Below are 15,618 nucleotides of genomic sequence, written 5' to 3'. Positions count from 1 at the left end.
ACGTAAGGTCTACTAGCTGAGCTGGAAGTCCCAGCTTTACTAACTAAAGCTGCCATTGGCTCAGTGATTGCTAGCTGTGGCCTAGCCCCCACTAGAGAGGGGCAGAGAGTCACACTGAGCATGGGTTACAATAACCATACTAGTTTTTCCCTACAAACTTAGTTGCACATAGGTAGCCCATGTAGCTAGATACAGATCAGTAGCAGCAGCTGCATGGTGCTGTGTGCATTCTAAAATAAGTGGGAGTCATTTACACCATTGCTAAGTGGGGGTACAATTCTTCCACATCAGAATGAGCACATTTGATACAGGTGCAAATGACACAAGTAACCTTTCTGCTCAATGACAGGTTTCAGAGTAGCAGCCATCTTAGCCTGTATTCGCAAAAAGAAAAGGAGTACTTTCATAGATTTCATAGATATTTAGGTCAGAAGGGACCATTATGATCATCTAGTCTGACCTCCTGCACAACGCAGGCCACAGAATTTCACCCACCACTCCCACAAAAAAACCTCACACCTATATCTGTGCTATTGAAGTCCTCAAATTGTAGTTTAAAGACCTCAAGGAGCAGAGAATCCTCCAGCAAGTGATCCGTGCCCCATGCTACAGAGGAAGGCGAAAAACCTCCAGGGCCTTCCAATCTGCCCAGGAGGAAAATTCCTTCCCGACCCCAAATATGGCGATCAGCTAAACCCTGAGCATATGGGCAAGATTCATCAGCCAGATACTACAGAAAATTCTTTCCCGGGTAACTTGGATCTTACCCCATCTAAAACCCATCACAGGCCATTGGGCCTATTTACCATGAATATTTAATTACCAAAGCCATGTTATCCCATCATACCATCTCCTCCATAAACTTATCGAGTTTAATCTTAAAGCAAGATAGATCTTTTGCCCCCGATGCATCCGATGAAGTGAACTGTAGCTCACGAAAGCTTATGTTTAAATAAATCTGTTAGTCTCTAAGGTGCCACAAGTACTCCTTTTCTTTCTGCTCAATGTTTTCAGCAGCATCAGAGGCTGGTTCAAGTATCTAGGTGCGTCTCTTAAAACTCTAGCACACACCACTAGCTCAAGCCCCCACCCAGAATTTCTGGGATCATTAAATACTTTACCTGGATAGCTCAGTGGTTTGAGCTTTGGCCTGCTAAACCCAGGGTTGTGAGTTCAATCCTTGAGGGGGCCATTTAGGGATATGGGGCAAAAATTGGGGATTGGTCCTGCTTTGAGTAGGAGGTTGGACTAGATGACCTCCTGAGGTCCCTTCCAACCCTGATATTCTATGACTGAATAGGCAGTACTGCCCCACTCACAAGCAAACTGAGTCTCTACATGAAGCAAGGAGAACTTAATTTGGGGAAATGGAACCCTGGCATCAACTTGGGAAGACACAACATTATATCTACCTGAATGGTCAGTAAAAGCCTCCCCCCATGGTAACTTTGTCTGTAGGTCATTAACTCAGTTCTCCACCCACAGGTGTGAATATCCAACAGGCAAATGTCCTGTACCACAGCCCTTCTCCATTTCCCACCCGCTGAACCCCACTCCAGGTTTGGAGTCAGCTTTTAATGTAGTCCTGCAGTCCAGGCATGCACTCAGACAGTCCTGTCTCCAATCTCCTGGGGGAATGCTATTCGATCTGCTTCTGAGACTCCACCCCCAACCCAGCTGCAATGACTTCAGCTTTATTTAGTGGTTGGCTAGAAAGAACCTCACCTCTCTTTCTGCAGCTTCCTTCATTAGTTTCAGCAATGAGCATTCTCGGTGTTACCCCCCAAACAAGTACCTGCTGCTACATCCCGTCAAAAAAAAAAAAAAAAAATCCTCTCAACAACTGAGAGCATTCAGTGGGAGAAAAATCAGTAGCACACAGGATCCTTGAGCAAAATCCTCCACGGGATACATTCATTGCCAAAAACCTTTCCTTTTTGCCCTCAGTTCCATTATGCAACCAATTCTGAGTTTTTGTACAGTTATGGTGACTCCTGGACAGGGCCAGATTAATCTTTTGTGGGCCTGGCACCAAGCATATTTGTGGGACACTACAGCAGGAGCACCAGAACCTCCCCCTGCACCGCATCTTCCCCCCCTCCCACAAGGCCTTGCCCCAACTTTTGCTCCTCCCCTTCCCCATCGCTCAATGCTCTCCACCTCTATTCCCCCCACAGGGGTTTAAGCAAAAAGAATGAAGTCGCTGTATGCTTTGCTTTATATGTCCATATACTTCCTTCCTCGCAAACAAAAAACCCCTTCATCATGTGAATCAATTAGCCACTTCCAAGAAATGCAGGCATAAACATGCATGAAATTTTCCACCATATATGAGCCTAGTTTGGTCCTTCATAACCCCATACAATTTTTGGCCACTCAGTGCATGGCACTTTCTAAAGCCAGACCTTAATTACATTTATTACTAAATAGTTTCTTAATGTGATAAACAACAGTAGTGTTTAATGTCTTTGGCATCCAAAAATCAAAGACTTCTGGACATGGTGTCAAGGTTCCTTCCCCACTCTTAACTCTAGGGTACAGATGTGGGGACCTGCATGAAAAACCCCCTAAGCTTATTTTTAGCAGCTTAGGTTAAAACTTCCGCAAGGTACAAACTATTTTACCTTTTGCCCTTGGACTTGATTGCTGCCACCACCAAGCGTCTAACAAATACATAACAGGGAAAGAGCCTGCTTGGAAATGTCTTTCCCCCCCCAAATCCTCCCAAACCCTACACCCCCTTTCCTAGGGAAGGCTTGATAAAAATCTTCACCAATTTGCATAGGTGAGCACAGACCCAAACCCTTGGATCTTAAGAACAATGAAAAAGCAATCAGGTTCTTAAAAGAAGAATTTTAATTGAAGAAAAAGTAAAAGAATCACCTCTGTAAAATCAGGATGGTAAATACCTTACAGGGTAATCAGATTCAAAAACACAGAGAATCCCTCTAGGCAAAACCTTAAGTTACAAAAAGGCACAAACAGGAATATACATTCTATTCAGCACAGCTTATTTGTCAGCCATTTAAACAAAACAGAATCTGACGCATATCTAGCTAGATTACTTACTAAGTTCTAAGACTTCATTCCTGTTCTGTCCCCGGCAAAAGCATCACACAGACAGACCCAGACCCTTTGTTTCTCCCCCCTCCAGCTTTGAAAGTATCTTGTCTCCTCATTGATCATTGTGGTCAGGTGCCAGGGAGGTTATCCTAGCTTCTTAACCCTTTACAGGTGAAAGATCACCTGCTGAACCCATCCCTCCAACACAGGAGCCTACCAGGCTGCTGACAGTGTTCATTTATCTGCTACAATGCATCTGACTGAGCAAGGCAAATGGTGTGGGGAGTTATTACTGCAAGCATTTAACGGGTGGGTGAGAGGGAAGGATACATAATGGAGGCAGCCTTTGAGGTAGGGAGTGATGAGAAGAGGTAGCTGGGAGCACGTAGGGAGAAGGACTGGAGATTTCAAACTGTTTTTAGGGACCTTTCAGCTACTTTTAAACAAGTTTGCAATAAAAAAATTAGTTAACTGGCAACCCATTCCAACTGTATTCTGAAGTCAATGGAATTGCCCACATGCATTAAGAGAGGCATCTTAGCAGGGCTGGCTGAAAATTTAGCTGTTTTTTGATGGAAAATTGGGTTTTTGATTAAACTGAATTGTTCATGAAAAGTGTTTTAGAGAAAAGCAAATTTCAATTGTTGATAAAAAGTTTTAAAAAACCCAAAACTGAAATATTTTGATTAAAATCTACCACTGTGGTACTTCCTGGGAGTTGTAGTTCAGTTTCCTTATATCCCCATTCTCTTCCCTGGGCCAGGCTCCCCAGCTGGACTATATCTTCCATGATGCACTGTGTCCACTCACCAAGAAGGGATACCTGGAGTAAATGATACACCATGATTCACACTATTGTGAGTATAGAATTTGGCTCATAACACTACTACCTAATTCTTTTTACCCTTGGATCTCAAAACCCTTTACAAAGGAGATTAATATCATTAGCCTCATTTTACAGCAATGGAAACCAAGGCACAGGGCAGCAACATGACTTGCCCAAGGTCACCCAACAAAGCCAGGATTAAAACTCAGGTCTCCTGCATACTAAGCCAGTAATCTATCCATTAAAGCACACTGCCTCCTTGTTTGCGTGCATGAGTCAGGGCATGAGAAGCCCTTGCCTCCTTCACTGAGTGGCAATGGCTCCTGAAGAGCACATTAAATGAAAGCAGGGCTCACCATTTTTTGCTGCAATCCTAAATTAGCCCCCTCCCTTTAGGGCTCTGAGAAAGGGTTGCCAAGCAGCACTTGCGATGCTAGAAACAACTTCCACAGATGCATGAATTATGCTTTTCAAATCTGTATGATTCAGCTAAATCAAAGCCAGTTTGCACCAGAATCTGAACTGTTTTCACTGACAGATGTTAGCTCCCTCTCCCTCCCACTTCAGCACTGAAGCACTCCAAAAAAAAGTTCACAAAAGAGAATGGATAATGAATTATGTTTGTTTGGGTTTTGTTTTCTTTCTCCAGAGAAGCCAGTTTTGTTCAAATTTTGACTCTCTGGACATGGATTAGGGCTTGAAAACTTCACTCCAAAGCTTTTGTCTTTCAGCCTGATCAGAGATACCGAAAACAAGTATCTGGAAATGCTTAGGCAACCTTAGCTGTATTACTGCCACGAATGCTCCAACCATTGTAAAATGTCCATCTATGTCATAGAGTCTTAGAGTTTAAGGGCAGAAAAGACCACCAGATCATCTAGTCTGACCTCCTGTAGATCAGAGGCCAATAATACCACCCAGCCCCCACACACCAACTCCAACAACTAGGCCAAACTACTACAGCCCTCTGGACACTACACTATTGTGTGCCACAGGCAGAGAACAAGAGCAACAGAAGTGTTGAATAAATATTTCTGTTCTGTATTTGAGACTAAACAGATGCTAATCTCATCATATGGTTCCATTCCACTAGTATCTCTGGAGGGTGTTAAACAGCAACTACTAAAGTTAGACATTTTTAAATCAGCAGCTCCAGATAACTTGCATCCAAGGGTTTTAAAAGAGCTGACTGAGGAGCTCACTGGACAGTTAATATTGACTTTCAGTAAGTCCTGAATCACCGGGGAAGAAAGCTAGTGTTGTGACAATTTAAAAAAAAAAAAAAGTGTAAATGGGTTGACCCAAATAATTATAGGCCAGTCTTCCCTGGGATCGATCCCAGGGAAGATAATGGAGTGGCTGACTGGAAGAGGCCCCAAGGGTTTTTCGCCTTCCTCTGTAGCGTGGAGCACAGGTCACTTGCTGGAGGATTCTCTGCACCTTGAAGTCTTTAAACCATGATTTGAGGACTTCAAGAGCTCAGCCATAGGTGAGAGGTTTATCGCAGGAGTGGGTGGGTGAGATTCTGTGGCCTGCGTTGTGCAGGAGGTCAGCCTGGATGATCATAATGGTCCCTTCTGACCTTAATATCTATAAAACTCTATGAAATTACTTGATTAATAAAGAGTTCCCTAACACAGGCCAGTTGACTCAAATCCCTGTCTCTGAGCTTACACTGCAATGTAGACATAGACCCACAGGGGGCAGAGCTAATGTTGCATGTACTGCTCCGGAGCCAGATGTGGCTCTTCAGAAGTTAATATGCAGCTCCTTGTATAGGTACCAACTCTGGGGCTGAAGCTACAGGCGCCAACTTTCCAATGTGCTGGTGGGTGCTCACTGCTCAACCCCTGGCTCTGCCACAGGCCCCGCCCCCTCCCCGGAGCCTGCCGTGCCCTGGCTTGTCCCCCTCCCCACCAGAGCCTCCTGCATGTCAGAAACAGTGATCAGGAGGTGCAGGGATGTGCTGATCGGTGGGGTTGCCAGTGGGTGGGAGGCACTGGGAGCGAGGGCATGGCAGGCTCAGGGGAGGGGGTGGGGCTGCTGACATATTACTGTGGCCCTTTGGCAACCCCTGGGCTTATGAGGTAATTCTTGTCTCTCAACTGGCTTAATTGGACAACTTTCGGTTCAGGCTACCTAGTCTCCACCTACCAGTGCTGACGAACATAGGCACCAACTCCGTGGGTGCTTGGGAAAAAATGGTTGGTGCTGAGCACTGACCGACAGCCCTCCTATCAGCGCCCCCCTGCCCAGTGGACCCCAATGATCAGCGCCTCCCATTCTCTCTCAGCACATTCCGCCCACCGTGATCAGCTGTTTTGCAGCATGCAGGAGGTGCTGGGGGCGGGGGGCAGCAGAAGGGAGGAGTGAGTGTGTGGTGCACTTGGGGAAGGGGGTTGAATGGGGCAGGAAGAGGCAGGGCCTTGGGGAAGGAAGGGAGTGGGGGCAGGGCCTGGGGCAGAGCCAGGGGTTAAGCATCCCCTGGCACATTAGAAAGTCAGCGCCTATGATGAAGGACAGAATGCTTTCCTGTACTTTTAATCTCACAGTTGTGATGCTGATTCTAGCTTTCTTAAAGGCCATTCACATGCCACAGAAAAAACCCCCACTGCTTTCCAAGTTTTGTATTAGACAAATAACATGCTGATCGTGATCAATCCCTACATGTCATTAAAGGCCCAATCCTTCAAAGTGCCCAGCAGCTCACAGGTCTGGCTGCTGTGATTCCATGTGCCAGCCGGCATCATTAGACACAGAGCTAGTGTGTTAATATTAGAAACATGAAACCAGTTCTAAACCAATTATCTGTGGAGTACATTTCTCCCCTTGCAGCTGGGCAGTCTACAACTACAGAAGCTGTACAAATTTTAAGCAAAGCTGCAGGCTTTGAGTCCCTGATACAAAAGCATGCCTTATAACCTTGATATGAAGGCTGGGGTTTTCATATGAGCTGATGGCGGTGGGTGCTTAAATCCCTTGGGTTCCTTTGAAAAAGAATGCACAAAGGGAACAAGGAAGGGATCATTAAAGATCTGGCTTTCTCAGATCAAGATTGTGGCTCCCTTACACAAGTGGCGAGTTGTTCCACTGGAACCAATAAGACTACTTCAATAGGGAAGAGTATAAAAATATTGCTCAGGCATGCAGGAGTGAAATCAGGAAGGCCAAATCACACCTGGACTTGCAGCTAGCAAGAGATGTTAAGAGTAACAAGAAGGGTTTCTTCAGATGTTAGCAACAAGAAGAAAGTCAAGGAAAGTTCGGGCTCCTTACTGAATGAAGGAGGCAACCTAGTGACGGAGGATGTGGAAAAAGCTAATGTACTCAATGCTTTTTTTGCCTCTGTCTTCACGAACAAGGTCAACTCCCAGATTACTGCACTGGGAAGCACAGCATGGGGGCGGGGGGTGACCAGACCTCTGTGGAGAAAGAAGTGGTTTGGGACTATTTAGAAAAGCTGGACAAGCACAAATCCATGGGCCTGGATGCATTGCATCCCAGGGTGCTAAAGGAATTGGTGGATGTGATTGCAGAGCCAATGGCTATTATCTTTGAAAACTCATGGCCATCGGGGGAGGTCCCAGGTGACTGGAAAGGCTAATCTGGTGCCCATCTTTAAGAAAGGGAAGAAGGAGGATCCAGGGAACTAAAGACCAGTCAGCCTCACCTCAGTCCCTGGAAAAATCATGGAGCAGGTCCTCAAGGAATCAATTCTGAAGCACTTAGAGGAGAAGAAAGTGATCAGAAACAGTCAGCATGGATTCACCAAGGGCAAGTTATGCCTGACTAATCTAATTGCCTTCTATGATGAGATAACTGGCTCTGTGGATGAGGGGAAAGCAGTGGATGTGTTATTCCTTAACTTTGAAACATTTCCCCATGTCAAAAGTTTTGCTAAAGTTGAAATGTGTCATTTAGAAATTCAGCTAGATTTAACTAAAAAAAAACAACTTAAGGGTAAGAGACCCCAAAACAAAACAATTTGGATTGAACAAACATTTAATTTGACCCAAAACAAAGTTTTTGGTGGTGGTGGCGGCGGCTTTGGTTTCTTGCTGGGAAAAAAGATTGTCATTTTGGGTTAACCTGAGAACAAAAATCTTGTCAGATTTTTTTGGTCAGCCACCAAATCAAAAAAAGTCAATTACTCATCCAGTTCTACTCACTAAAATAAAGGCTCCACAAACTGTCCCTGAGGGAAGCCAGACTTAAGGTAGTTTGGGTTTTTTAATAGTTACTTTCCACATTTTCTAATGTTGGGTTTCTTGTAAATTTAACCTTAGTATTGAATTGCCTGGCTTTTAGGTAACTAAGGGTAAAAATCCCTACAGGTGTCTTATTTAACTGATACCTACCCTCAGCCTTTAGTGCCAAATTCAAGCTGATCTTCACCAGAACTCTCCAGGGTTCTTCTCTTAAATGAAGGCTATTTTTCTAGGAAATTTCATCTTTCTACTGCTACCCATATTGGCAAGAGAACCATTAAAAAAAAAAAAAGTGGCATAAGAACTATTTTACAATTAGGGAATGTCATGTATTTGTCCCTCTATACAGTCTCAGATGTAGCTGAGCTACTTCCCCTTTTAAACTCCATGTGCACCTAAAAACAGAAACTGGGGCTTCGAAAATTTCAGCCTAACAGGGTGAAATTTGGGAGCAAAGAAAAAACCCAACCACCATCAGAGGTTGCTGCTGCTTTAATAGGTCTCTTCTGTTCTCCATGCTCTGTCTGGGAAACAGCTCATCACTATGTGACATTTCAACACAGTTACAATGGCTTCCAGGATTTCTAAAGTTGCCGTGAAATCCATCCCATTTGGAAGATAAGAGGTATACCCACCACTCCCATACACTCAGGTCAAGTGAGATTGAAAGAACCAACTCACAATACCTTTTCAACCCATTATTGAAGAAGCTGGCGTAAGTGTCATTTAGGAGGTCTTTTCCAAGAGGATGGATAAAGCTAGTGAGTCATTATTGCCCATCTTCCCTTCTGCGTACTGTGAAGACACATGTGATCTCTGGACCAGACTCAGTAAGAGAGAGAAGGGCGTCTTATCTGCAACGTGAGGGAGAGATTCAGGCACCACGTATATATGCTTTTTACCCATGAAAGCTGCTTGGAGTTTGTTGGATGCTGCTGATAGACTACTGCCATGGAGGACTGGTTCCATTGCTGAACTGTGGTTGTGGGGGTGACAGCAAGGGAAACACTTGCTCTGCCTCATGATCCTGTGACTTATCCTGGAAGAAAAGACAAAATCACTACCTGGTGGGTCTCCTTGCCACCATCTTCCTTGTCCATCCACTCCCTCAGCCCAGACAGACAAAGAACCCCACCCTGATAGAGGCACTGACTTAACATCTTAAGTCCTCACCGAGTCAGAGGAGATAGCGTCTTTAGAAACGATGTTCTGGATTACAGAGAAGATCAGCATCAAGGCCAAGATTCCCTATGCCACACAGCCAATCAGAGAGAGATACAATTAGTGACACTATCTGCTATGGACTAATAGGGCCAAAATCTGGTGTCATCTACACCAATGTAAATCTAGAGTTAATTCCACTGAAGTCAATGCAGTTTGGCTTCAGGGGAATTACACCAATATAACCAAGAGCAGAATTTAGCCCAAAGAGAGAAAACACCACAAGGGCCTGAATGGGGAGACGAAAAACAAAACCCTATCAGTTTGCATAAAACAAGACTTGAACCTTCTCTAATGTTTCAGAGAGTTTAATGAGCATTTGCTACAATTATTTTCTAACAATGTTCCTCATGCTATCATGCATCCAAGTTCCAGACAGTGCCTGTTGTCTTTAAACATCTCCCATGCTAATACTAAGGTCCATGAGAGTCCAATGAACATGGATAACTCTCCAAACCCAAGCACTGACCCTCCCCTTAGATGCTGAGCCATCACCAGTTCTAAATAGCTCAGAAGACACAGAATTCATAGCACCTTGTGGAACCTCAGCACTTACCGTCTTGTAAGAACCGATGCTCTGACAGTAGTCCCAAGGGATGGGGCTTTCTTCACAGCGATGAGGGAGAAGGAAGCGGACTAAGTGGATTTTATCCAAAATTGGGATGGAAACTTTATACTTGTTTAGAATGCAAATATTAATCAAATCAATTCCCAACATTATTCCTCCAGCTAATGAGGCAAGGAAGCTGATGGCATTCAACATATTGCTGCCTGCCTCCTGAAAGAGATATGCAGAGGGCATAGGTTAGGACAGTCATATCAATACCCAGACACATGGCCACTGAGTATTGAGCCATATACATACATAAGCACAGCAACCCATATTTGCAACATTCCAGCCTTCTTTTGCCCCATTCCCTCTGACTTCATCCCTCCACGCACAGATAAAGAGAACAACAAAATACACATATGGCAGAGAAGCACTCCCTTTTAATAGACAGAGTGATTAGCAACACTCTATGGTTAAGGTTGCCTGAGTGTGAAAGGGCTTTTTCAGTTACTTAGAACTTTGTCAAACTTTTCACTTTCTAGGCTGCAATTGTCCATATTTGTTTTAAGCCCATGAATGAACTTTTGGGGAAAATGTGAACAAAAACAGTTCAGCAATTTTTTTTTTTTTTTTAAGTACTAACAGAGTGAAAAAAAATTACATCTTACCTTGGCCATCGGAAATAAATGATTAAATTGCTAAATGAAGGACAAAGTCAGGAAATGGTGAAGTTAAGTGCGCTAATTACACCTGGATTGTGTCTCCTTAATGGGCAATTTTACATAGTATCATAGGATTAGAGTTGTGCAAATCGTGGATTTTTTGGTTCACTGGCAATTTTCAAAAATAAAAACAATTGTTTTGGCATCAAATCAAAATAAAAAATTTTCAGCAAATCAAAAAAAAATTCACTTTGAGCCAAATGAAACGTTTCATTACAATTGCAAACGTTTTTTTAAAATATAAAAATAAAATTCGAGGATAATTTGATTTGAAAAGTCAGTTCAAACCATTTCAAAAATGTCAAAACATTTTTTTCTGAATTTTTTTGTTTTGTTTGTTTTCTAAATAAACAATTCAGTGAAACCACCACGAACTGGTCAAGTGTGTGTGCCTGCAATCACAGAGTTTGTGGAATGGGGCAGCACCCACCTCTTGTGAGTGCCCCGCCACCCCCAATTGTTTCTTCGGTGAGTCTTCAGTGACTCAGCCATCCAGCCAAGCCACACAGACTGTCTGTAGGTGGAACATCATAAACCCCTTCCAGGGTAGGTACTCTTTACTTCCCCCAGCCCTGGTATGAGGCCACAGCCCCAGGACCTCCTCTCTGGAGACATTGTCTTCCTGCAGCCCTCCCCAGGCTCAGTCCTTGTTCAGTCCCAGCAGCCAGCCAGGAGCTCCTTCTTAGCACCCCCAGTTCCTTGCCGTACTGAGCTGTCCATGGGCCTCTGCTTTTTCACCCAACCAAGAACATAGTCCTCTCTTTTCCAGCTCCAGCGCTCCTTTTTATATAGAACTGCTGCCCCCTGATTGGCCACTCCTGCAGCCCTTCTGATTGGTTGCTTCCCCTGCAGTCACTCTAGGCCACTTGGAGGCCTTCTCTTCTGCTCCTGTCTGGGATGGGGTGTGGCAGGACCATGAGGCCTTTGGGCCTACTCCACCCCATCACAGCACTGAAGATTTACACCCCAGCTTGCTGAGCACTAACTCTCCATCTAGACAAGCCCTTAGAATTCCAATAACAGACCCTAGTTATAGGTGGCCATCTAGGTTGCCATCCCCAACTCTCCTGAGATTCCTTCCTCTTCCCCAGAGAAAACATGGCATAGACCCACTTCCTGGTCCCTAATGGGACAATTAATGCCTCCACAGGAAGTAAATATCCACATCCTCTGGGCCCTCTCCTTTTAAAGGGAAGACTAATTCTGCAGATTAATTTAGACAGGATCCACAAGGGATCCTCAAACAAATGAAGTCTGGGTGCGGGGGAGGGAATCTGATTGCTCTCTATAAATACATCAGGTTGGTAAACACTGTTAAGGAAAAGTTAGCACATGTGACTCCATTTTGGTTTGGGGCCCACCATTGTTTAAATGCCAGCACATCACACACCAGGAGGAGTGATCCTTAGATGCTGAATCCCTGTGAAAATCCTCCTCCTTGTCTCCAGCCTACCTTGATTCCCAGTATCTGATTTTTGTCAGTCTCTAACTCCCTGTCTCTTGGCCTTGATGTGAGGCCTCCCATCCTGATAATAAAAGTTACTGATGCATGGCTTTAGGACCATGCTGTGTAATTAACATACTGGTATAGCAGGAGGAATGCACCAAGCAGGGATAGGTGGTAGATAAGACAAGGGTTTGTTTATTGGCTAAGGTTTCCGATGCACGAGGGCAACATGCTTTGCTAAAAGGTATATAACCTTTGTATAATTTGCATTCAGGGTCCCCTCCTGGCTAGCAGGGGGGCACCACGCTCGAGCGTAATAAACTTAGTGTCTTTTGGGAACTCTGCAGTTGTGGACTTTATTTCTGTGCCTCAGCCTAGATTCGAACTGTGCGTGACCTATCAGGTATAATTCGCAGCATTGGTGTGCGTGTCCTATCAGGTATAATTCGCAGCACTTGTGTGCGTGTCCTATCAGGTGTAATTCGTAGCACTTGTGTGCGTGCCCTACCAGGTGTAATTCGTAGCACTTGTGTGCGTGTCCTACCAGGTGTAATTCGCAGCAGTTGTGTGCGTGTCCTACCAGGTGTAATTCGCAGCACTTGTGTGCGTGTCCTACCAGGTGTAATTCGCAGCAGTTGTGTGTGTGTCCTACAAGGTGTAATTCGTAACAGTTTTGGCGACCACGAAGGGACTCTAGGCTCGCCCCAACAAGCGAGACTACATTCCTCCTCTCGGACAGCTCCAGCCAGCACAGGGTGAGTTCACCTTTGAGAACTCCGAGGAGGGGGGGTGTGAGCCGTCGCTTAGGCGATAAGGTGGCACATCTGGTGTCCTTTTGGTAGCCCATTATGGGTTCTGGGCAGAGTGTAAGTAAGGGGACCCCTTTGGCTGAAATTCTCGAGAATTGGGGGAATATTTCTGGTACCCATGGGTTAGGTAAAAAAAAAAAAAAAAAAAAAAAAAAAGCTGTAATCTTGTGCGCGGTTGAGTGGCCAGCACTAACAACTCAGACACCTTTTGACTGGCCACCGGATGGTTCCTTTGCTGGGGAAAATTAACAGCGCCTAGGAAAAGGCTGGAAAACAAAGCTCCAGCCCAGATGGATTATTGGTATGTATGGGATAACTGGGCTTATGCGCATGCGAAAGGATGTCCTCTTTCCTCCTCCTTTTCTTATTCATCTCAGGGGTCTCCAGCCCCGCTCTGTGCTATGCCTGCTTCTGCCCCTCCTCCGGCTTACCCTCGGCTTTCTGACTTATGCCCGTCACCTCCTTGCTTGCCAATTAGCCGTGCTTTCTGTCCAGGTGACAAGCCTCATGGGGGGAGGACTCGGGTAGCCCTTGTAAGTGAAAATATTTAAGAAAAGAGACCAGGAGGGCTGGTGGCTGGTTAAGAAGCCCACCCTCCTTGTTAATTTGGTAGTGAAACAAAGCTGGTGCTTATGGAAGGGACAGTTCAGAGAAAAAAAAACAGGATCGGGCCCAAGCGGGCAGGCAACAGATAGAGAGATTGGAAAACAGGTTGGAAACTTGAAGGTCATAGTGAAAAAAGAGGAGTAAATAATTACAGAAATGGAAAAAGTAAATCCCGGAATAATACTTGGAATGGTGAAATCTAAGTTAATTGGGTGTCGTTTTGGGAAATAAGCAAGTGATTTAAGAAAGGAAAGTAAGAAGTTAACTCTTTAGTTGCTGGAAAGAATTAAGCAGTTGAACTTTGTGAAATACTGGAAAGAAATAAAAAATTCTTGGTTTCTTTGCAGCCATTTTGGAAAAAAATGGGCCCTTTTCCAAAGAAATGCAATTATACAGTGCTACTTAATTAATATCTTATTAGGCTCCAAGGGGCTACAATAGGTGGTGTCTTCCTTTAGGTGGTGTCTTCTTTTTCAGGTCGCTGTGTGTTTGACAGCAGGAGTTAAAAGTAAAAGGCAATCAAAAGTCTGGTAAAGTTTATTGTGCCCTTTTTAAAGTAAAAATCTTTAACCTGTGGATCCAAAAGGAAGCCGGAAAGCATTTGCTTTAATGTAAATTACCTCACTGATAAGGTAGAGGCCACTGAAACCTGGGCTGACTATAAAACAAATACAAGAAAATATGGGTAATTCCTCTGTTTTGCCTGCAATTAACAAGGGTATTTGTATAAAAAGGAAATATTTTAAGCAATGACTGACTGCCCAAAAGGGGTAGATCTGTGTTTTATTTTTGTCTTTCAGAAAATCAGAGAAAACTGATGCCAGCTGAAAAGCAATTCAACATCTCATGAATTTACTGGCACAATAGGAATTCTGTTCTGTGTTCTATGTCCTGTCTTGTGGTGTTTGTCTTGTGGCCAGATCTTTTAATTGAAAAAAATTGTTGTTAAAATTTGCACACCAACAGTCTTTGGAAGCAAGGACATGAAAGGTTAACCCACTCCCCATATTATACATGAGATCCTTCTGGCTACCTCACATTTCTAGCCAGAGGGCTGGGGAGGGAGGAAAGCTATTGAACACCAGAGGTTGTACCAAGTGGACTCCTCAAAAGTGGGTGTGCTTGTCCTGGCTTGTTGATCCAAAGCTCTGTAATAAAGTCATTTTCCTAGAACGGTGTATGTGGCATACATTAAACAATAAGAACTAAAGTGCTGTACAATGGGCAATGTACATGTGTTCCTTTTTAAACAAAGGTGTATAAGTAAAAAGTGAAAGTTTCCTTTGCAGGTTAATAAAAGCCAAGAAGGGGAAAAGAAATAAAACGGAGGACGAGCTAATTCAATGCTGTAGCTGGCAGGCTCGGTCCAAAGATAAGACAATGGCCTGCCCAAGGACACTACTCACAGCTAGGATTTGGCTAACAGCCAAGAAAGAGGGGGGCTTGAATGTGCCCAAGCAGCTGTGAGATCTGCAACACACTGCCAGACATTAATGAAATGTGTTAGGTCTCTGTATGTACAGGTAAAAGAAGTCCTGCTTCAAGAATCCTGAGCAAACCTGCCATTTGTTAAAACCAGGTGACTGGATCTAAATAAAGGTCCATCAACAAAAGACTACTCTGGCCCCATGCTGGAAAGGCCCTTATTAAGTCCTGCTAACTAACAACACCGCTGTGAAGTGCCAAAGACTGACTGCCTGGACCCATGCTTCTTACTGCAAAAAGACCCCTCCACCTCGAGATGACTTCACTTCGACTACTGATCAGCCTGTCCCTCCTTCTGGGTTTTTTTTCTTTCCTCCTTTTAAACAGCAAAAAAAAAAAAAAAAAAAACAAGGTGAAGTGCTAGTAACCTCTCCCTTGTCCACTGACAAAGCTAACCTGCATTCAGTATTTGCTAAAGAAGCCAAAGCACTACAGGGTGACGTGCTAGTAACCTCTCCCCTGTATAATGCAAAACCATGACTGTTCCAAGAAAAAAGAAAAAACGCCTGCTCTGCTAAAACCACCAAAACCCAAGGATTCCTGACTGCAAAAGACACTGAGAATTGGCCTTGATGGCAAAGACGGAGCATTGTACATTGGCAGGGAGAAAGTTGCGGGATGTATTCATAGAATCATAGAATATCAGGGTTGGAAGGGACCTCAGGAGGTCATCTAGTCCAA

General features: G+C 44.3%; 2 protein-coding genes across 4 annotated transcripts in view; both read right to left on the bottom strand.

Annotated features, from left to right (window-relative positions):
* Positions 1-3,126, bottom strand: part of LOC102931718 (membrane-spanning 4-domains subfamily A member 12) — a 27,395-nt gene extending 24,269 nt beyond the window's left edge. Inside the window, exon 1 of the mRNA XM_043549607.1 lies at positions 3,070-3,126. The gene's annotated coding sequence lies outside the window, so the exon portion shown is untranslated. The remainder of the gene's footprint in view (positions 1-3,069) is intronic.
* MS4A1 (membrane spanning 4-domains A1) overlaps positions 3,070-15,618 on the bottom strand; it is a 24,693-nt gene continuing 12,144 nt past the window's right edge. The window contains exons 5-8 of one of the 3 annotated variants that reach the window (XR_005225404.2): positions 9,875-10,096; positions 9,271-9,345; positions 8,784-9,136; positions 3,070-3,886 (exon numbers count right to left, since the gene is read on the bottom strand). Coding sequence is in view for 2 of the 3 variants with exons in the window: in XM_027832234.3 (XP_027688035.1) it covers positions 9,041-9,136; positions 9,271-9,345; positions 9,875-10,096 (393 nt within the window). In the remaining variant the exon portion in view is untranslated. Of the gene's footprint in view, positions 3,887-8,572; positions 9,137-9,270; positions 9,346-9,874; positions 10,097-15,618 lie in introns of those variants that run through there. The other 2 variants (XM_027832234.3, XM_037899396.2) reach the window with 2 other exon arrangements.

This window comes from Chelonia mydas, chromosome 6 (assembly GCF_015237465.2).
Source record: "Chelonia mydas isolate rCheMyd1 chromosome 6, rCheMyd1.pri.v2, whole genome shotgun sequence".
NCBI lineage: Eukaryota > Metazoa > Chordata > Testudines > Cheloniidae > Chelonia > Chelonia mydas.
Note: the sequence above shows the minus strand (reverse complement) of the source record. Positions and strands in the feature narration are given on the sequence as shown.